General features: G+C 41.4%; 1 protein-coding gene across 2 annotated transcripts; it reads left to right on the top strand.

The window, feature by feature from the left end:
- Positions 1-342: 342 nt before the first annotated feature.
- On the top strand, positions 343-21,860 carry khdrbs1b (KH domain containing, RNA binding, signal transduction associated 1b). 2 transcript variants are annotated; one of them, XM_035429908.1, is made up of 11 exons: positions 343-605; positions 8,147-8,271; positions 8,595-8,711; positions 8,938-9,084; positions 10,307-10,446; positions 12,631-12,835; positions 13,119-13,186; positions 14,642-14,700; positions 15,296-15,492; positions 17,601-17,662; positions 18,705-21,860. In XM_035429908.1, exons 1-9 carry the CDS (start codon positions 512-514, stop codon positions 15,400-15,402), a joined length of 1,062 nt encoding a protein of 353 aa, XP_035285799.1. In that variant the 5' UTR covers positions 343-511; the 3' UTR covers positions 15,403-15,492; positions 17,601-17,662; positions 18,705-21,860. The 2 variants fall into 2 exon arrangements, with proteins under 2 accessions (XP_035285799.1, XP_035285800.1); XM_035429909.1 differs by having other exon boundaries at positions 344-605; positions 10,331-10,446.
- The last annotated feature ends 279 nt before the right edge of the window (positions 21,861-22,139 follow it).

Here is a 22,139-nt window from a genome sequence, read left to right as displayed (position 1 = left end):
CGTATGTGGACTCTACATGCACTTGACTATTGCTATTTTCTTGGAAGGATCATCTCCTATTGGTTTAAATTGATTATTACCATATATATCGCAGTTTTATAAACCTTGGTGAAATGCAACATATTTAAAGGTTATTCCCAACAAGACACAGTAAAAGTCGCGTAAATTATTTTAGCAACAAAGATATTTAGAACAACAGCTGTATATCAATTAGAGCAATATGCCAAACTAACCATTTTTTTCTGTCGCTTTAAGTCTTTGAAAATGTAATGAAGACAGTCTTTACTTCGACTAGATTATCTTTGTGACGCCACATCCGGCAGTCAAATTCTTTTTCCTCCGTCGCAGGCTTTGTTCTACCATTTCCAAAGCAGCGAGGAAAGAAGGTAGCCATTACAGAGTGGTCTGTGAAATCTTACCAAACCCTGGTGCAGCGGACGCCGTAAGACTGGACAAAACAGTGTTGATCAAAACATTTTCGACATATTAAGCGAGTAGTAACAATAACAAAATGGAGAACGAAAGCAAATATCTTCCAGAACTGCTGGCAGAAAAAGACAGCTTGGATTCGTCGTTCACTCATGCAATGAAACTTGTAACTGCAGGTAAATGCCGTGCTGTAAAATCCAAGTGCTTCTAATTATTGGGACTTTTCCTACACGTAGCGCCTGGTGCTTTGAGAGGGCTTTGAGCTAACATTAGATCTTTGTTCTGTGTAACGTTGGCGCTACTTTACTAGATTGATGGTTAGGACAGAGCGAAGGCTTCGTTTGCATAACAAGGCTGGTCTGACGACCTCGGCTTCTGGTTTTAGAAGCTAGCTGATGTTCAGTGAGACACGTGGTTTGTGCGGGTTCAGTGGATATTTGCTGTACATCTACGCAAAACCCTAAATGGTGTTTTTACGTGAATGGACAGACTAGTTTACTAACCGGTACTTTTGAGATTCTGCAACCTAAACCGGTTTAAAGGTGACGCACTATGTTTAATAGGCGTATCAGAATTAGAAACATTTGTTGGAGAAAAGTTGGAGATTTATGGACTTGGACAGTTTCTTTGTGGCTAGAATTGGTATTGGGTACAATTAGTTTGCTAGCTCATTGTGATTCCTTGTGGAATCGTTTAAGTTTGCTTAGTAGCCTGGCTGTTGTAGTCACTCGCGCATGCCTTACATTGGGTAATGATTTCGTTTCTGTGATTGGCGGTAAGGTGAATTCCAATAATAATAGCGCTTGCAAGTTGTTGTGTTGCTGCTGTTAATACACGATGTGAGCTTTTCATTAAGTGTTTTCAAAACATGACTTGTGTGGACCATTCTGCTTTTAGCCAGCTAACGTTAGCCAACTTAGACGCACGCATCGTTTTCTGTGCAACCCCTGTGTGTTTCCTCTTTACTCTAAGCGGCTTTGGGCCGGTACTGCTCTGAACATTGTCGCTGGGCCCAAATTGTCATTTTAAAAGGCAATAGCCTTAATTATCAGGGCTGCTGCGTAGGTTGCTTTTTGGAAAAAATTACGAGAATTTAATTCAGTGTCCATCCCCATACCTTTGGCCAGCATGCGTTACCTATTATATGGAATATACGGAGATTCTCGTCTCCCACAAATCAGGGTCTCGTTTGTCCTTTTCCACGTTGTGTTTTTGGTAATGTGTCTGAGCGCTGCATTTAACTTACGTTCTGTACAGCACGGGTAACGTCGCGTAGGTGTTCGGTCTCGTAGTACCTGTTCGGAAACCGGCTGGCTATATTTGTCTTGGAATAGGTTTGAAAACGCGAATAAGAAACTTTCTAATTACAGCATTCAAATGTACTGGTGACGATTTGAGTGTCATTATTACGGTCAGTTGTTTAGGTTTTTGGCTAAACTAATTTTATGGGGAAACACATTTGGCTGGAATTCGTCTACCCCCGGGGAAGTCCGAATGTAACATGTCACTCTGATGAAAAAGAGAACCAAGTATGCGTTTTGAATAGCGCCACATTTGAAGCCAGCACAAAACTATGGCATAAATGCATGTGTTTGTTAATCGCAACCGATGGTGCGGGACGTTTTTAAATCTGAGTATGAGTAGATTGCTTCTGATTTGAACGCGGAGCAACTGGGTAATTTGATTTATTGTGCTCGTTAGCAGTCATAGCAAGCTCATATGCACAGAATGACGTTTGGCAGGTGCGTTTTAAATGAAATCTCTCCAACGGGAAATCATTTTTCTGTAGGCTACTGGGTCCACCCTGACCACTTTCTGTGGCCTGAAGGGACTGGAATAAACGATTTATCTGCTGCCCGGCTTGCTTGTACAGTGACTCCCTGCTGATTTGGGAAATTCGTGATATATTTTTTTTTGAGATCATGTTTGAAGTGTATGCTACAATTACATTTTTTTATTGCACTGTACATTTAGTGGGTGGTAAACCGTCTTGCTCGAGATGTCATTGCTGGGCTATTAAACGGCCACCGCCTCGTACAACTAGGCTACTTGTTAATCTTCTTTCACATGCATCATCAATAATAGAAGTCAGACATTTTCGAGCCATTTTTGAAACTGTTTTGACGTTTTAATTGAAATGATCGGCCTTATTAAGATAATGTCTTGTTCTCAACCAGTATTGCAAACATTCAATTGGTTTCGTTTCGTAGAGCGTGGCATAGCCTACGTATTGCCGCGTTGGTGGAACTTGCGTTCTAATTATCGTTCCAGGTTAATTTCCATACTTCTAACATTTTATTGCCTTCCCTCCGCATCATTCGTATATTGTGAAACGGAGGAACTATTGGGCTTTTTACCCCAGAAAGGTTATGCCAGTTGAATTAAGTGATGACTCTTAAATGTAAGTTAGGGGTTTGCTTTTAGACACTATGAAGACAATTAAACGTTATAGGCTATGTGAAGTGGTGTACTACTAGGAAATTGTGGACATACAAATTATTGCCAGAGAGCTTGGGCTGGGATTAGAGACTGCAGAATTTTTTTTATTTTATTTTTTTTATCTTAATGGCTGCTTCTGGTCTCTGCACCAGTACTGAACACAAGAATGGGTGTAGTTTTCCTCAAAGTCGGGTTTACCAGTATAATGTTGAAATGTTTGTTTCTTAATTGCTATGTTTTTTTCAACTGCTCGAGCAAGGAACTGGTGTGCACTGAAATTACTTGTAAAATTCATTGTTTTTTTTGGGGGGGTGGGGGGATTGATTAATTAGAAATGGCTTGCTAACAACCTTATAATCTATAAATTTGAATATGTTCATATGGCAAATTGCCGTTATGATGAGTGCCCATTTTAAACATTTTGGATCTCTACTGTAGAAAAAACAAAACAAGGAGACCACAAAACCATAAATAGGGTCATTTAAAAGATTACACATTGGAATTTTAGGCTCACTGAAATGCATGTATTCATCTAACTAAGGTGATGCTGACAGAAATGTCATGTATTTGTTGTGTATTACAATTGTCTGAATGTCCTGTTTTCCTGGAGCGTCACCAGGCTTTAATATCTTAGTGGAAAGGCAAAATATGATGGAACATGCATAGAAAAGCTAGTAAAATATTAGCCTAAATGTGAACAGCTTGAATGGTCTTAAGATGAAACAAACGTTCTTCATGCTATTATATGACATTGTGGAAAAACCCTCACGTTCTGTGAAAAGCGGCAGAGGAATTCCCTTAGCGGTCATATTAGCGATGATATCACTCCACAGGCAGGGTATCATTGCTGATTGGCGGTGATAGACATTTGCTGTGATCTGAATGTTCCTGGTTTGATTCCTCTTCATGTGGAGTGATGGTCTGAGCAGTGGTGGTTTTGCGGAATGCAGCTTTTTAATGGTAAATCTTGCTCATTGTTAGCATGTTGGCTGTGGTGTTTGTGTGTGATTATGCAGGTGCTTATTCGAAGGAAGCTCAGTCAATTCATGCTATGGGTCTATTAAAGCTGTGATACCTGCGTTTTGGATAGCTGTAAAAGACTTCTAAACCAAAAATTCCTAGTAACTTGTTCAAAAATCTTTCTCATACTTTTCTGCAGTGTTTTTGTATTTGAGCACATTATTTAAGTCCTTTTTGAGTGCATGTTTTTACCAAGTCTGCGTTTTTGTCCCCTCCACACCCCCCCTCCACACACCTATGATTCCAGTGTTTTTTTATTAAAGAAACGCCTCCCAAGATTTTTTTTCTTATTGCTTGTGACGGAACGACCAGGACCTCGGAACGACCTCAACTGTTGATGACCAGTATCCTGAATATTGATCATATAAATGCGTAGCATTGGTGTATTCTTCACTAAAGCCTGCCACACACTACGCTAATTTTTTGCAGTGAGATCTTAATTGCCCTCAGGTGACGTTTGTCATGACTCTGCAAAACCTTGTAGGTGAGATTGTGCTACAGTTTAAAACCTTAACACCTGCAGTGGGGCATGACTTTAAAGGGCCAATAATTGCTCCAACAGGCACTTTCTGTATCACTGGTAGGAATTGGTTGTGAAATTTAGTCTTTGCAGAGTAGCACCGTTCAGGTGAATGGGAAAGATACCAATGTCCTATTTGTCCTGTTTTATGTGACTTACGAACTAGGAAGACTTCAGTTCCTCTAATTTCTGATTGATGGAATTTTGTTTGTGTCAAGTCTGAAGTTGTGGAAATATTTGTCTGTTTGCTTATTTTTATCCTTATCTGTGACAAGTTGGCAGCTCTGTGGTTCAGAAATAAACTTGTCCTGGAATGGCCTGATGCTTCATATACGTTTTATGTGATTCCCCATTTAATGATTTGCTGGGTCTGACCCCTCACCAACCCCCACTGCCCCGCCCCTAACCCACCCAGCTCTGCTGCTGTCCAGTCTTGTGTGTGGAATCTTTCACTTGCTGTAAACTGTCCATTTTTTGAAGTTGTATTTACGCAGTGCATTCAGCTTAACTGTGGAAAATGACATGTACATGTGGTCAGTTTTCCCTGCTTCCAAATGGAGGTTCAGTGTCATGTAGGTGAAGCCATGGGCTTCAAGTGCTCAGTTCAGCTTTTTAGACTAATTGATCTGATATGTAGGCCTGTTCCTAAACTGTGATAACTGCTGTGAGAAAACATGCCTAAAACTGGGAAGCAGTGTCCCTGGGACATTTTGCAAAAAATGTATATTCCCATTTTCTTAAAAGGGCACTGGAACCACCATTTTTTTGCATTGCAAATTAAGTTAGAAATGACAAATATTCTGTGTTTGTGTACTTAAGGCAAGCTAAGTAGAGGACAGAAGATGGGTAAGAGGGGCCAAAAGTGAGAACGGTGCATTCGCGCCCACAAAATCACTTTTAGGGGAGGAGGGAGTCTCCTGTTAGAGTTGGCTGCAGTGGACAGGTTTTCTTTTCTTTAAGCTTGCCAAGAGTGTTCGCCTCAGATCAGACCTTCTAAGGGATGGGTAGACAAAGAAAGGCCTTTCTCTGTCGACGGGTTATTACTGAAACGAAAAACCACTTAAACTCAGTGAATGTTCTGGGTTTCCTCAATGAGCTTAATTAAATACAAATGAAAATGATCTCTGTCAGAAAAACACAGGCCTTACTTTCAGTATTGTGTATTTTACAGTTGCCATTTTAATGCGTTTAAGGCACTTTTTTTGCTGAGGAGACTATTGTTAATTGGCTGTGTCTTGAATTGTGAATCCCTGGGAACACTAAAGTTCCACAACATGCTGTGTAATTGGACATCAGCAGACACACCGTTTTATCTGTAGCTCATACACACAGTACTACATGTTGTGTTCTTGTTATTTTTGGGCTATCAAGTCAGCTGTCCATGCATTATAACTAGCCTCTTACATTTAGGCTTGTGCGCAAATAGTTTTAAATTGTTGTTATACAACTGTAGTGTGGTGGGTTTTCCTGCTACTAAAAGCCTCTCAATTAAGATTAATTTTTAAATGCTACTTCTGGGTTTTGTGGAAAACCAGTATTTGCTAGGAACTGTTTTTACTACTTTGACATTTTAAATAGTAAATTTTCTGGCTTGCCTTGACCCCTAGTCATATGTCAAGGTAAACATGTAGGCTATTTTTTTCAGAATGGGCATTTGAAGCATTTTCTTGTGAAACAAGCATTTATAGGCAAGTTCAGTTATGCTTTCATCAAGGAATCTAGTGTTCTCTTTCGCTGTGAAAGGATAATGTTCTGTTGAGGGGTGCAGTAGGCAAATTAAAGTAGTGCTTTAAGAACATCCTGTAATCTGTATAAATTGCTGGAGAGAAAATGGAACATCCCCATAGTCTGCTAAGGAAAGCATTCTTTTGACAGTGACTGGTTGTGCATATGACCGAAATAGCGTGCTCGCTACTCTTCTTCTCTTTGGCTTGTTCTGGCCAGGATTCAGCCGTTAACAAAAGCTTCAATTCAACTTAAACGATTCGTTTCACTGTTAAACGCATGCCAGGTTTACATCGTATGGGTACATCTCTTGGCTCACTTTGTCATAAGATGCTCAGTGTGCTAAAATTAGATCAGTGGAAGACAGAATTTTTGTGACCGTGTTGAAGACACTTCAGGAGGTTTGTTTCATGGCAGGCACAATAAACATCCTGCACAGTAAAGGATTTTTTCTTTCATCAGTGCATAATAGAAGAAAATGTGCAATAATGCATAGTTTATTCAATATTGGGGATTTCCACTTTTTCAGTTAATCACTTTTTTTCTGGAGTAGGCCTATTATTTGATCAAATGCTGAAATTATTGTTAGCATGTTAATTGGTTCATGCTAGATCTGCTTCTTGGCTCCTTGGTTAGTTGTCATTCTTTGACCCCTCTATCCATGCAGCAGCGATGTAGTTGCAAGTGACAGCTATGTTAGAACAGAAGAAACTGCACTGAATTGTCGTAACAGTGTTTTGAAGACCACTAGCTAGCCTAAAAAGTCATTAACCTTGAGGCTGATTTTTGCTTACCTGCATGTGCCAACCAGGGATTATTTAATTTTGAATTACTGAATGTAGCTGCTTCTGATCTCCTAACTTTGATGGATGTCAGATTTTCTGGCAACATCTTTTTGCTTTTCATATTCACAGTTGTCTAAGTAACTACAGTGCTCAACTGTTTATTTTGCTAATTGCAAAGTGGTGAAACGGTTCAAGTGTTATGAAAAGCTGTGGAGACAAATGAGCATGTCGGTGGGAACACCACGGCAAATCTTTCTCTGGTTGACTCTTGCCTTTGCAGGCAAGTTAACTGCTTTCTCGCTTCCCAGTTAGGCGTACTTTAGGTTTGACCTCACAGAGCAGTGCATACCTCTTACTGGAGTTTGCTTGTCAAATTTTCACAGAAGTAATTATTCCAAGCACACTGTGAACAGTAATGTTGGGTGTTGACTGCCAGCTGTCCCAAAATAGTTTCCTGTAATTTAGCATTTTTCCAGCTCAGCCCTTAATGCCATTCTGTCACCTCGATGCGCCTGCTGCTTTCAGCCCAAAAATGAGTGCTTTCAGTTGCTTAAATTGACAAAAGAACAAAAAAAAAGGTTATTATGAAGGCAATTCAGCGTGACCTTTCAAAACTATTTCAAACAAATTTCTTTCAGTACCGTCATGTCCAACCGTGATAAGAACTTGGATCCACTTGTCTGTGGTTTTTCTCGCCTTTTCTGATAATCCTGGGTCAAAATGTAATGACGTACATTTGTAATAGGACAGATGCGCTAAAACAGGTTTTTTTGAAAATAGATATAGGGTCATTAACAAGAATCAGCAACTTGTTCACGTGAGTTGAGTTGCTCAAATAAGGTTTTGGTGATAAGGTTGCATCAAAGAATTTAAGTTTATTCCCGAAGGCAGATTACAGTATAAACAGCTGACTGCAACTGTTCAAACTTTGTATAATTCAGTGATGTGTACTATCTGAACCGTTTTAAATGTAGATTTGTCTGTAATAGCTTAAACAGGCTGGACATTGAAATAAGATTCTGCTCATTTTAATTGGATAATTTAAATGTTAAATTGTTATTTTTGCCTTTGCGGCGTGTAGTCATTAATAAAATTGAGCAGTTATAATTTTTTCCTTGTCTGTATTTATGCTTGTATGACAGCTTTCCTGTCTTGGTATCAGTTCATAAAAGCCATCTTGGCAAGAGTGACTAGATGGTAACTGTGATAATCTTTCCCCCCCATTTAGAAATTGAGAGGATTCAGAAGGGCGAGCCAAAAAAAGAGGAAGGAGAGACCTACTTGGACCTTTTCACTGCAAAGAATGTCAAATTGAAGGAGAGAGTGCTCATTCCAGTCAAGCAGTACCCCAAGGTGAGCTCCATTGGCTGCCTTACAGGGTGGGCGGGGCCAGAGCTGTGCCCAGCCGTGCTGTCCTGTGTCCTTTTTCAAGCTTTGCAGGTATCTCTGGTGAAATGCTGTGGTTTTTTGTGGCCTGACGGGGAAGTTGCACCTTCTCATTTGTCACTGAGTCATGGGAAGCATGGATTGTAGTTTTTGTTGATGCTTGTTTAAAGGTAAAGATAATGCATGCATTTTAAATGGCCCTAGTGGCACCTTTTGTGGCCTAAAGGCATGATGTATTTTGTTGTTGATTTAAATGGTTGCACTGTGTTCACTTGTGGTTTGTATTTCAGTTCAACTTTGTGGGGAAGATTCTGGGTCCCCAAGGGAACACAATTAAGCGCCTCCAGGAGGACACGGGCGCCAAGATCTCCGTCTTGGGAAAAGGGTCCATGAGGGACAAAGCCAAGGTGAGCCTGAGCCTCAGCGTTGGGACCGCAGAGGAAATCTCTTTAAGGACCTGCCAACGTGCTGCTGTCATCTGCTCAGTCCTACCAAAACAGATGCAGACATTTTTTACAGTGTCCCGAGGGCAATAAACTGAAACTGTGTGAATCTCTTCAAGTCTGGGAAGATTATAATGTTAATGTCACGTTGCAATTATTTTCTATTTTTAAAATGATTTCTGGTTACAAGGAGGAGGGTCTGAGAAAAAGCGGTGAGCCCAAGTATGCCCACCTGTCCATGGAGCTGCACGTCTTCATCGAGGTGTTCGCCCCGGTGCCAGAGGCCTACCTGCGCATGGCCCACGCTATGGAGGAGGTCAAGAAGTTCCTGTTTCCTGTGAGTACCCCTTATCGTCCATGCGGTTGGAGAAAGTCAGACGCAGTCGTTCGTTTTCATGAGGAGATATCCTAATGACTGCAACGGGTGATTTTACAGATCTTTATGACCACAGATGGTGGTCCTGTTCCATTTATTTCTTTTGTTAAGCTCTTAGTGCACGACTTTCCGGAAAGGAAACTAAAATGAATTGTCAGGGCGAGTGAGGGGAAGGTGCTCTTTAGCCTACACACAGCGCTGAGGATTATGGCTTTAGAGGGAGTTTAATAGCCGGACTTCAGAATGCTATCCCAGTAAAGAGCCGAGAGTGCCTGTGGGCTTTTATTTTCCTCTCAGCTTTTATGGTGAATGTGGGTCTGTTACACATTTGCTCTTACTAGCAGGTATCGTTGCTTGTGACTGATTGAGGGGTGTAAAAAGCCCCTCCCTCTGTCTGCCTCTAACACGGGGGGTAAATCCTCTTCCCATTTAAGGGATCACTTTGCTGAAGAGCGTGCTGTGTTTTTTGTTGGGGGGGTGGGGGGGGGAGGTGCACGTGCAGAAATGAGTTGTCACCCCAGGCTTCTTCATTCATCCCTCACGTCGTGCAAGCAGGTCAGCAGGGAGGGCAGGGAGGGAGACTGCAGTCTAGCACTAGTGTAGGGTCAGTAAGATCAGGGACTGTGATGGTTAACTAGCAATTTCCTGGACTGAAGACGGGTAAATTATTGCAAAGACATTCTGGGATGCTCAGAGGCTGAAGTCCATACAGATGATCCTGGTTTTAATGGTGTGTTGTGATTCACCACAAGCATTTTAAATGGCTTGACATGGCACTTGTCCTTTCGAAGGTCAATGATAATTCATAATGTTAAAACTGTTTCCAGGTCAAAGTTAAAGGATTAAAATGTGATGTTTCTCAAACTGCTGCTACATTTGTGCATGTAGATGACACATTAATTTTTTCTCCCCTCGGTGGTTCACATAATGTCTTGCAGAACACTGGGGTCATTTTTAATGTATTACATCCTCTTGTGTTTCATGTCCCATTCGTCTTAAGAGCTATGCTAAGTGTTAGCAGCCCAGTCAGTGGCAGTCTCCCCCTGTAGCCTGTATTTCATGCCCATAGTCTTATGGCCTTCGTCCCCTAGTATACGGCCCTGGCTGAAGGTTAAGACCTACGGCCGCTAATTGGAACCCACCCCCCCCCCCCGCCCCCTCGCCACCTCTGTACTCTAAATAGGATATGATGGATGATATCTGCCAGGAGCAGTTTATGGAGATGAGCTACCTGAACGGGGGCCAGGAGCCCGGAACCCGGGGCAGAGGAGGCCCACCAGTCCGAGGACGTGGAGCACCCCCACCGCCTGCGCCTGGGGCCAGGTAAACCTGCGCCAACCAGTCTGCCCCCACCCCCCCTCACCCCCAGTTCTGAATGTGCAGCTAATGACTAATGGCTAGAATTTGTATGGTCCGGCTTGGAACTGTTTGTATAGTATGTACCGTTTTACATAGCTTGCCCTGTTCTTTCACAGTGAGTGTTATCTTTATTTAACTGTACACCCTTCAATATACCCTAATTTTGAAGTGTTAAGAGGATTAAAATATGTAACTGGCTGTTATCCAGAGAGGCTTACAATACTGTATGCAGTGTTTTAGGCATAGAACAGAAACAAGTTACTGCTGTTGCATGTGAAGAGTAATCATTACATGAATCTAAAATATAATGTCAAGTGCCATAGTAGGCGCTAGAGGAATATTGGGGATTGTAAAATAAATAACAGGGGGCAGGCAGTACACTGCTGTCAGATAAGCAAGGATTAATTAAGAAAGTGTTTATTTTCTGAATCCAGCGGTTCCAACAGTCAGTGCCCTTGTTAAGATGTTCAGCACCGTGAATTCTGAACACAAGTGATATTGCGTGCTAGAACCCCTCACTTAACCTACATGTAAAATATATTATGTGATTTAATTTAATAATTATTATTAAAAATGAAAATGATCAATTAAATCACCAAATTCGTTGATAGGTCAGTCTACAGTGCACTGGTGGAATCAACCAACAAGTCAAAACAGGCTCTATACCAGGTTTTAAGATTAAAGAATTGAATTTAATACAAAATAATCAATTGGATTAATGAATTTAAAACATACATTCTTTATTGAATGCAGGCACACTACTTCTAAATTACACAACAGAAGACATACGGCAAAACAATTAATCTATAAATACCAGAAACAAGCATGTAACCGTCCAGACCCATGGCGTAACTCACTTCCGCAGACACATTTTAGCTGGCACCACCTGCCCATGCGTCCCACAAAACGTCCCTCGAGGGTCGTCTGTGAGTGAGTGACCACAATTTGCCATGCATAGCCCACGGTGGCAGTTCCTGTGTGCCGTGGGAAAAAGAGAGAGAGACGGATAAGCCAGACCTTGCCAAAGTGTCACCGACTTCCAGTATAAGCGCCACAGGATGAAAAGAAACCAGCTAAAAACACAAAACCAAGGAACCACCACCAAAATAAATAGGAAAACTCTTACCTAAACGCCTACCTAAAGACTACATATTCTACATTCCCTCTCTCGGAAAAATAGGTGAATGCACCTGCTAAAAGTTTATTTTCCCATCACCACATAAAAATGACACCGTATAAAAATAGGGCATAGCTATAAGAAAAGTACACATTTACATTCCTGAGATGCAGTTAACATTACATTACAGGCATTGAGCAGATGTTTTTATCCCAAGCGACTTGCACAACTTTTTTTACATAGCATTGGTAAATCCGCCATCTTTTAAAACATTCAGTCCATGTCAAAATTGAGTAGTCCAATTGTGACCTGCTGGCCTACCACTGGACACAATCCCACAATGGTAAGGTGTGGTGTGGAGACATCAACAGTCTCTTCAAGACACTTCTGGCTGCTGCTGTTGTGACACCATAGTACCAGTCTTTTCATTCTCCGTTGTCTGGGTATCAGGACTGGCAAGGGAGAGGGGGTTCCCTGGACCACCTTGGGCAACATAGTGCTTTTTCCAATTATTGGTGCCCTTATGAAATGAAAGGCAATCCATTGCCCACGGTGTTCCTACCGAGTTGTGTACAGTGTGCGAGGGCTCTGTCTCCTTTAACAGGAAGCCGGACAACCCAGAGCTGACTAAGTGCAGCGGGCATCTCTTAGCTGCCGATTGGGGGAGCGCCATATTTCCTGTTGGATTCCTCTTTGGCTCCTGTAGCAGGGGCCCAGTCAGGTGGGACTGCAGACAGCAGTCATTCAGGCAAGCTCCCAGTCGCAGGGTGTGGATCCGGTTGCACTTACGTCCGTGGGTGTCATTCAGGGGATAGCAGGAGAGGACTGTGGTACTTGTAGGTTTAGGCCTTTTCATTCTCCGCAACATAGACCGTACTGCATGTGCAAGGTGCAGTGAGTCCACCACTGCTCTCAGCTCATCACTCCTGCTGCTGGGATGCTGCAGCCTGTGGTCAGAGGCCACTCCCCAGTGCGTGGATCAGTGGAGACTCACAGTGACGAGGCCCAGCTCACTCCTGATCTCTCCCCAGGGGCCGAGGAATGGCACCACGCGGAGGTGCCCCACGGGGGGGCCCGGCCAGGGGCGGAGCCGTTAGGGGTGGTCCCTCAGGGCGCGGCGGACCCCCCGCCCAGCCTGCCCGAGGGGCAGCAGCTGGCCGCGCCAGGCCCCCTGCACCAGGGCCACAGAGGATGCCCCCTTCACACCCCCCAGCGCCCGAGCCCTACGAAGAATATGTACGTAGCCTTCCCACTGCTTCACACCTTTTAGCCTAGCGTTACCAATTAAAGTATTTACGTTCCATTGGGCAATTAAGCCTTCAATTAAGTGGTGTATTCTTATGTGTACTGATAGTCAAGACTAATTTTGAAAACACTTAATTTACATTTGGTGTTTTGCAAACATTTCTCACCTTTTAAAGGCTGTTTTGAACAATGTTAATGGATTAATTAACTAAACTGCAAACAATGAAACCTACAATCTAAGAGGGTTTTTTTTTTTTTTTTTTTAAATCACCAGACCTATGAAGAAAGCTACACTGAGCCAACTTATGAAACATATGACAATTACTACACTCAACCACAGGCGTAAGTAAACCTTTATCTATTAATTTCCTGTCATATTCACCCTTTTAATCTGTGTAATGGGATGTCCATACGATTTAAACCAATGTTGTTCCAACCACGAAAAAGCGAACTTTCACGTACAAGAAATCGTAGCCTTGGTTGGAGTAGGTATTCCAATATCACTGTAGAATGAACACAGCCTATTATACCAGGGATCATCAACTCTGGCCCTCAAATCCAAATCCAGCCCTGGTTTTCGTTTCTCCTGGGTAATTAGTGCTACTGATTGGCCAGACTGTCTTTACACCTGACTCCCAGGCAAAGAGAGGGTGGAAAACCAGGAGTTCTTGGCCCTTGAGGACTGTGAGTTGCTGATCCCTGCTATATACCATTACTTAAATACCTAAGCATTTAAATGAGTATGGGCCTGATGCGTGCTGTGGGGTCAGTCTGGTATGCAGTCTGCTGAAGAGACCGGCAGCTGAGAAGACGCGCTCAGATGGCTCTCGTTCTCAGAATGGGCAAATAATGTTTCAGCCAGTCGAGGGAACTGGCAACTTTACACCAGCCAAGGGGATTTGTGTCTAACGATGGAGAAACGTCTCTGTTGTAAAATGTAATTGCCAACGTTATTTGTTGAAATGGTTTATTGAAATTTAGCCGTTTAATCAGTAAAAAGTAATTGATCAACATTCTAATAATGGTTAACAGTTTATCGATTACTTGTTAACGTCCATACTTTTATTCAAAAGTATCAATCTCAAAAGTATTCCAGTCACAACAATGACGCTACCAAGGTTGTGTCTCAATGGGATACAGGAGATTTCGGGATTCAGGCCTTCCCCATCTTTTACTTGCCTGCCATTCTGTTGATCTGATTTATCCTTAGTTTGGCTTACAAGTGAGGTCAAGCTTTCCTCTTGGAAGCAGGAATAAGGCACAATTTAATTCTTACATCGTAATTAACCTATCGGATAGGACACCGGTTCCCGAATTCTCCTAAATCTAGTCAAGACATGACCTACTGTGGGACATTACAGTGGTGAGATGAACAGGAAAATAAAGTCGAACTGTGCCCCCTGGCCAGTCAACCATGAAGCAGCCAACCATTTGATATTTGGATGGGCCGATTGCAGACGGGTGGAAGTCTGCAAACTTGAGAACTGCTTGCGAACGGTTTACACTGAGGGCTAGCACACCGCATGCTGCACAAACTCGAAACGCTGCGTCTTTTTGTTCATCTTGTTCGAAACTGGTCGTTTTGGGAAAAAAAAAGTTCCGTTTCATTTTGAGTAACTTTTAGCCTAACGCCAGGCTGTTAATAACGTACAGGCATCCCTCAATGAAATGCATGTGCAGTGCCTGCTGATGTAGCACCTGAATGTTTCATGAGTCTGTCGAAGAACAGCAGTGCCTGCTGATGCTAGGTATATGCTGTAGACTGACCCACCTCCGTTCATCTTTCTTTCCTTCCAGAGAACCTGAGTACTATGACTACGGGCACGGGGAAGCACAGGAGGCATACGAGCCGTACGGTAAGTCAGCATGGGTGCAGCTTCTTTCGTAAAAGTGTCAGTGTAGGCTCAGGCGTGGCTGTGAGGTTTCTGTGTGCAGGGAAAGCATGGTTTTGCAGGCTGAAATGTGTGCTTTAGATTTGTGTTGGGCTGTAGATAACAGTACTGTTTAAGCTGAGCAATTTCTCAAAACTTGGAGCAATCCTGTGGTTGGTCTTCGAGGCAGGTTCTGTGATTATAAGATTGAAGTGTTTTCTCTCTAAATTTGATTCGAATGACATGCTGTGCCTTTGTCTACTCAGTCACGCTTTTTCCTTGGAATGTCACAGTGATGATTTGGAATTTTTCCGAAATTGTTTTAGCAAATATGGAGCACATTGTAATAAGAATCTAAAAGAGATTGTAACTAGGCCCATGGGGGGAAACTAACTGGTAAACAAGGAGAAGGCAGGGTACATGATGACCGTATGCATAACTGCACATTGTGGGTTGAGAAGTGTCTGAAATGTATTCGCATTGAAAGTCCTATAAGCCATTTTGGTTGTCTTTGGGTTGTCACGCCTCTCTCTGGCTCTCTCTGGCTAGTTGTGCCTCAGTGTGCCCCTCCTTTCCATAGGTCAGGATGACTGGAATGGAAACCGGGCTTCTGGCGGTGGAAAAGCCCCCCAGTCCAGGCCAGCCACCAAAGGGCCGTACAGGGAACACCCTTATGGAAGATACTGAAATGGGCAAAGAGGAAGTTCATGTTAAGCACGTTGCCCTGACAACCTACTGTCTCCATTGGCAGCTCTCGCTTTAAGCAACCACACAAAAGTAATTCTTCATTTTTTTTTTTGTTTGATTTCTCCAAAATTTTTTATTTTTTATTCTCTGGACTTCTTAATTATGTGAAAACAGGCACCTGTATGCATTGCGGAAACATTTAACCAATACAAGGTGAAATCAGGCAACACAGATAAATTTGTTCATAGGCTTTTAATTTTGCTTCTGTTATATTCTCCCCTTTGCTTTTTTGCATTGTTGAAGTTAATTTTAAAAATGGTTGGTTTTGGAGAAAATACAAATGTTAAGTCTTGACTATAGATCATGTTAGTTTTGAAGATTACAGTTAATTTGTGTTGATTCAAAAAAAAGTTACTCCCTTAAGTGGCAGTTGCAGATTCCCGTTTAGGCTACATTTCAAAGTTCTGTTAAATATTTGCAAAATAATAATTAAAAAAACGTAAACTTATTTCAATTATGTAATATAGGCTAGAAACATTAACAAGAGTTAATGGAGAAAACATGGAGTTCCAGCAACTTAATGTATTCATCGCATTTGTTTTAAATAGTCTTAAAAGTGCTTCACTAGATTTAGGTTTCATAATATTTTGTATTTCACCTCAAAGAGTTTTGAAATATAGCCCAATTAGACACTGTTGAGATGGAATGTCCTAAAATCCTGAATTCCGAAAGTGTCAAGTAATTTAATTGGCTGGTTCCATGGTGATTTAAAACCTGTTTATCTGGAGAATGGCATGCTTTGTCTCAATTTTTGAAAAATAAATTGGGTTGCACCTTATGGAATGAAGTAGTAAATTCTAAAAGTGATAATTAAATGTTTTGCTAAGGATTGGGACAAAGTCTCCACAAGGTCTTCTCTAAAGGGATACTGCAGCTCGACCCGAACGTTGTACATAAAACTTCCAAAAATGTATATTGCCATTAATATCTGTACCCTCTCCATAAAATGCATAATGCTACCTGTGTAAGCTTGCCTAAATAGGTAACTAAATATCTGTCCAAAAATGTTTTGCAGCAGTTTGTCAATAAAGCCTAGTTTGTTTTCTATCAAACTAAATTTGGCTTATTTTTTCCTGCTTCATCATAAAATAATGAAATACCTTTTTAACTAACTTAATAACAAAGTTGTAGGTCCTTGATCTTCAAACTAGAATTTAAATTTAAATGAGTGCATGTAGTTTGAAGAGTTTTAAAAAAATGACAGGAGATGTTAAAGATGTCTGATTCTGATCATAAAAGAACACTTATATTTTATCTCTCTCTCTTTTTATATTAAAAAGGATCTAGAGGTAAGACCTTCTGTCCTCTATAAAATAATCCTGATAGCTTCCTTTTTAACCAAGGTAATGTGTTTAGCGAGAAAGGCATCGGATGCCTTAATGTCTGGGTTTGTATTAAACTTTTTTTTAATGAAAATGTGATCTTACTCTTAATGAGAAATGTATTGTTAGTCTCTGAAATAACTGAACTTTAAACAACCATTCAAGTCTAGCTTACAGGGCGCGTACATGTCGATGCAAAGACGCGTTGGCTGCTTTTATTAAAGAAAATAATCGCAGTGCAAAGGAGAAAGGATGCTTAAACCTAAAGCTCATCAGAAAAAGGTAACACTAACCCTAAATCTGTAATTTAGTAGTGTTTTATATATAAACTGCTAGTAACTGCGTGTAAGTTGTTTTAAAAGATTCATAGATATATTTTTTAAAAATATCAAAAGCAAAAAAAAAAAAAAAAAAACCACAATTTTAAAAATGCAGTTAAAGGTTGTTTCCAAAATAAACTGTGTACTAACATTCAATATACCCCTGAACACAATGTAATGCAACTCTTGCTAAAAAAAAAAAATGAAAAAACAAGGAAAATAGTTTCGAATGCCGAATCTAATTCAATATCTGTAGATCAGTTTAGCAGCTGCTATTTTTTCTTTTGCGTAATTTGTGTAAATGTTGCCTGATAATCGACAGTGTATTTCAAATGCAATTTCTTATTCAGCCAAATTGTTAATCAAATTGTTAAGCTTGAGTTGCATGACTTTTTGCAGTGTTAACATAAGCCTTGCATGAAAGTGTTTAAATGTTCTACTTTGTTTAAACTTGTTTTTTGAGTAGTAAATTGTGATTGCATTTTTCTCCCCCTAGGCAATAAAATGGAGGCTGGACAAAGATGATGGAAAGAGATGAGCTGCACTCTGTTTGCTCAGGTAGGTTGGTGGGTACAGCTGTGGAGCATTTTGCTTTGATGAAATTCTTGTCTGCATTTCCTGGTTTCGCTCAAATTTGTCTGCTTGACCTTGGGCAGTGGCCAATCACAGAATGTCTGTCATGGGGTTTGCACAATATTTGTCCATAAAAAAGCCCCTCTCTAGCTCACCTTATGAGGAAAGAAGACACTGATGCGTTTAGCTGAAGACATCTGAATTTGGTAGTTGGTCCCTGTGAGTTATAGCTCATAATTCTACAGACTGCATTTGTGGTCAGTGAGTGATTTAACTGACTGTTCAAATGACAGCTTTGGTAAACAATGGAGTAAAAGAGTGGAAAATGGCAAACATGGCTTCCCTTGAATCTCCCAGCATTTATGATGACTGTGATAACTAGACATTGGATTTGTTTGTTTTTGTATCGATGCAGTTCCGATCCTGTGCAGACTCGCTGGGTTTTATAGCATACGAATTAGTTACGGTTGGCTCGTTTTGTAGGAAAAGCCATCCATTTTACTTAAATATCAGTGAATCAGCATGGCATGCATTAAAAAGATGAATGTCTGTTGGCTCGCTGCGATGGCTTGCTGATTAGGAGCCTGTAATTGAGCGAGGGTATAAAATCCCACATCGCAGATGAGCAGGCTTAGGATGTGGCTGAGTGCACTTGTCTGCTTTGTCTTGCAACTATCAAGCATACTAAGATGTGTCCAGATCTCAAGTTTATTCAAAACGAGAAAAGTCTCATTCCTATGTGTGCTTCAGTATTATAATGTATATGATGAATTATTGTTTTCTGAACTCCGTGAACCATGTCTAATACACTGACAGACATGCTTGGGAGGCAGTAGAATGCAAAGCTTTAAGAGGCTTCTAAAGCCTCTGACCCCCTCATTCACGTGTGTATACTTGGGAGGCTGATTTGTCCGAGAACCTAAAATGTAAAGCAAACTACATTTGTCACAGACGGTGTTCTGTGGATTCACAGGGTGAATGGTTGTCTGAATCTTTTAACATGTTATTCTTTACATCTTCTCCACAGGGGCTCTGCAGAACACTCTTAAGGGTGGGAGTCTGTCCAACATTATGGCCTGAACAAAAATGTGAATGGGAGAAAGTGGTAGAGAATGCCACTGCCATCTGTGAAGACCCCAAACCTGTCCCCTTCCAAATAATGCAGAACCCAAAAACCGTCCTTATGATTGCATCACGCCACCTGCTCTCGATTGCTCATTGGTTGTAGTTGACTGTATTGTGGGTAGCGATCTGAAAATTGTGCAGTTTGAGAGAGAATATCTTCAGAACCATCATCATCTTATTAACTCTGCCCACAAGGATAAGGCGTTTCAGTCACGTACATTTTACCCAGGTATCCCCACCCACTGAAAACTTGGCATTTAGCCAAGGGGGTAAGCAAGCCAATCTCGGCAAAGGCTTTTCTTTGTTCCCCCCTGAAGAATCATTTAAAAGTATTTCTGGACCATATTTGAATGCAAAAAAGTATAACGCATGAGCAAAGAATTTACAGATTTCAGTGTCCTGGACCTTTAATGGCATTTTTACTCACTTTTTCACAATTCGGGCACCATAATGTTTGTGACATATTAACATTGTGTAAATGAAAGCAGTCATATTTAGTTAGTACTTTGTCGCATATACTTTGCATGCAATGACTGCTTAAATCTGTGACCAATAGACATCACCAGGTGCTGCGTATCTTCTCTGGTGATGCTCTGCCAGGCCTGTACTGCAGCCGTCTTCAGCTCCTGCTTGTTTCTGGGGCTAGTTGCGTTAAATGTTCTCTTCAGCATGTGAAACACATGTTCAATTTGATTCAGTTCAGGTGAATTACTTGGCCAGTCAAGAATTTTCTAGTTTTTGGTTTTGGAAACCTCCTTTGTTACTTAGCAGTAGGTGTGGGATCATTGTCTTGCTGTTGGGTTGAGCGCCGTCCAATGATTTTGGAGGCATTTGCTTGGACTTGAGCAGATAAGATGCTTCTGTGCTCTTCAGAATTAATTCTGCTGCTGCTATCAGCAGTTACATCAACGAAGGCAAGTGAGCCAGTATCTGCGTCAGCCATACTTGCCCAAACTGTAACACATCAGTCTACAGCTGTGTAGGTCTTCCTTGGATTTTGCGATTACTGAGATCACCGGTGATCTTTCTTCTTAATGAAGTTCCAAACAGTTCATTTTGATAAGCTTGGTTTGGCCTAATTCTCAAGTTTAGCATCAAGACTAGATACTGAAGCTGTCTTATACCTGCACTGAGGAAGCAACTGAACACACCTGACTAAGCAGAAAAGCCTGCAAAGCCATTTGTCCCAAATATTATGGTGACCTGAAATGGGGGGGATATGCGAATAAGAAGTGATGTAATTTCTACATGGTGAAACCAAAATGTATTAAAATGCCCTTTAATACAAGCTGAGAATGTACGCACACTACATATATTAACTGTTTGATTGCAAATCTAAAATTGTGCCGTACAGAAATATGAACATAATCTTTTTTTCTGAACATTATAGAGCTCGCTGTGTATGTGTGTATTTTTGCCTTATTTGTGCTTCCTTATTACCAGCACAAAATTTTAAATATATTTTATTTATGCAAGGCAAGCGATTTTTCCACCACAGTTTTGTACATAATCGAATATGCAAGAGGATTTAAAATGCATTCCGGTTCCGTTGCCTGTTTCAAGGTTCTGTTATCCTCAGAATGAATTGCTATGGTAATGTCTGTGGCTTCATTCTGTTGGCAGTGTGGGTGGAAAGGGGAAGGGTGAGCTCTGAATGTAAAAACGCCGCCTGCATCCACAACCATCAGCTGGCTTGCAACTGCGGTTTGTGCCCTTATCCCTTTTAGCCTCTCTCCCCCCCGTCCCCCCCCGTCTATAAAAGATGGTTTTCGCATGAGAAATCATTTGTGGTGTTGACTTGTAGGTCACGCACGTGCGCGCGCACCCATGTGAGGAGTTCAGCCTTCCTATAAACTCGCTTCAGGCCAGCCGTTCCCTCCAGTCCCCCCCCACAGCACTGCAGGTAATGCTGATGGCAGCATTTGAAACCGGGCTGTGTGGTATAATGTTAAGCACCAATCGCTCATGGCTGTAGATTTAATGAGCGTTAGCCTCTGCCTGGGCTCCATTTTAAAAAATTGAAAATCTGTGAGAAGCGATCTGTAATGGACACAAATGCAAAGAGAATCCCTAAAAGCGGATAATGGGACAACTCCATTAGTGTTGTGTCGCTGAATGGAGGGGTAAAAAAAGATCTTCAGCGGTATATAATATGGCAGAAGGCTTTAAAATGTGCCATTGCTAATGATAGGGGTCATGCTTTCAGTAGCTTAGATCAGGTTGGTGGTGGCAGATTAATATAATACAAAAGATGAAAAGCACATTGATGCTGACTATCAGATGGTGGACACATTGTGGTTTTTCAATGGGTGGCTGCCTGTGGAATTAAAAAAGTGCTCGTGTTTTTCTCCCTTTGTGGGATAAATGTAAGAAGATGGCCCATTTTTAAAACCGCATAATGCCATTCAGCCCATTTGTTTTTTTGAAACCCGTGCTAATTGAGCACCAGCCTGCAGTGGCACAGGTTCAGCCTCTGCCTTTGTCCAAACATGGCTGTTTAAACCATGCCTGTACATTGCACTTTCTCAGTCACCAGACTCGGAATGATGAACCCATGGCTACATGGGTTCTGCATTCTAAAAGTTTTCTGAGACTGCCATTGGTTACAGCTTGTATATGTTCAAGATGCTTGACTATTTAATTTGTCTGGTCCAATGGATCGCCAAGGTTTCTGGTGAGTGCGTCTCTGCTCATGAATATTCATGAACAGTCGCAATGTATTTGATGCTAGAATGATGGCATCCAAACCACATAACAGTTTTTCTAATTAATATTCATATGCATATGTTATTCCTGGGCAGAAATACACTTTGGAAGGGCCAGAAGTAGATGGAATGACTTGTGAGCAGAATCGTTCGTTTTTGTTGTAGCTACATGAAGGTTGTGTGCGAGCAGTTGTGTAGGAACAGATGTAACGCTAGAGCAAGGACAGATCTGACAAACGAAGGGCATCAACCTGCAGTGATTTCAGACCACTGATCTACACAACTTTTGCCTGGAGTACTTTGTTTCCTACTGTCTTTTGTTCAGTTTTTAATAAAATACGTTTTTGACTTTGGCTCTTGTCTCTCTTTCTGTGTACCTACTTTTGTGCTGAACTTACCGCGAGGCCAGAGAAACATCCAAAGTTTGGACGTCCTTGTGAAGCCGATAAATTGAGACTGCCCATCGCCTCTCAGTTTGGGTGATGACATGCTTCACAGTATGTGGTTACTCTGAAATTAGATTGCCCAGAGCACCTGCTTCTAATAGGATGGGCATCGCGCCCTCAAGAATTTGGTTTCCAGATGCCCAAGAAAAAGCTTAATGAAAAAATCCTATGTTGGCTTCTTTAAAT

This window comes from Anguilla anguilla, chromosome 8 (assembly GCF_013347855.1).
Source record: "Anguilla anguilla isolate fAngAng1 chromosome 8, fAngAng1.pri, whole genome shotgun sequence".
Classification (NCBI taxonomy): Eukaryota; Metazoa; Chordata; class Actinopteri; order Anguilliformes; family Anguillidae; genus Anguilla; species Anguilla anguilla.
Note: the sequence above shows the minus strand (reverse complement) of the source record. Positions and strands in the feature narration are given on the sequence as shown.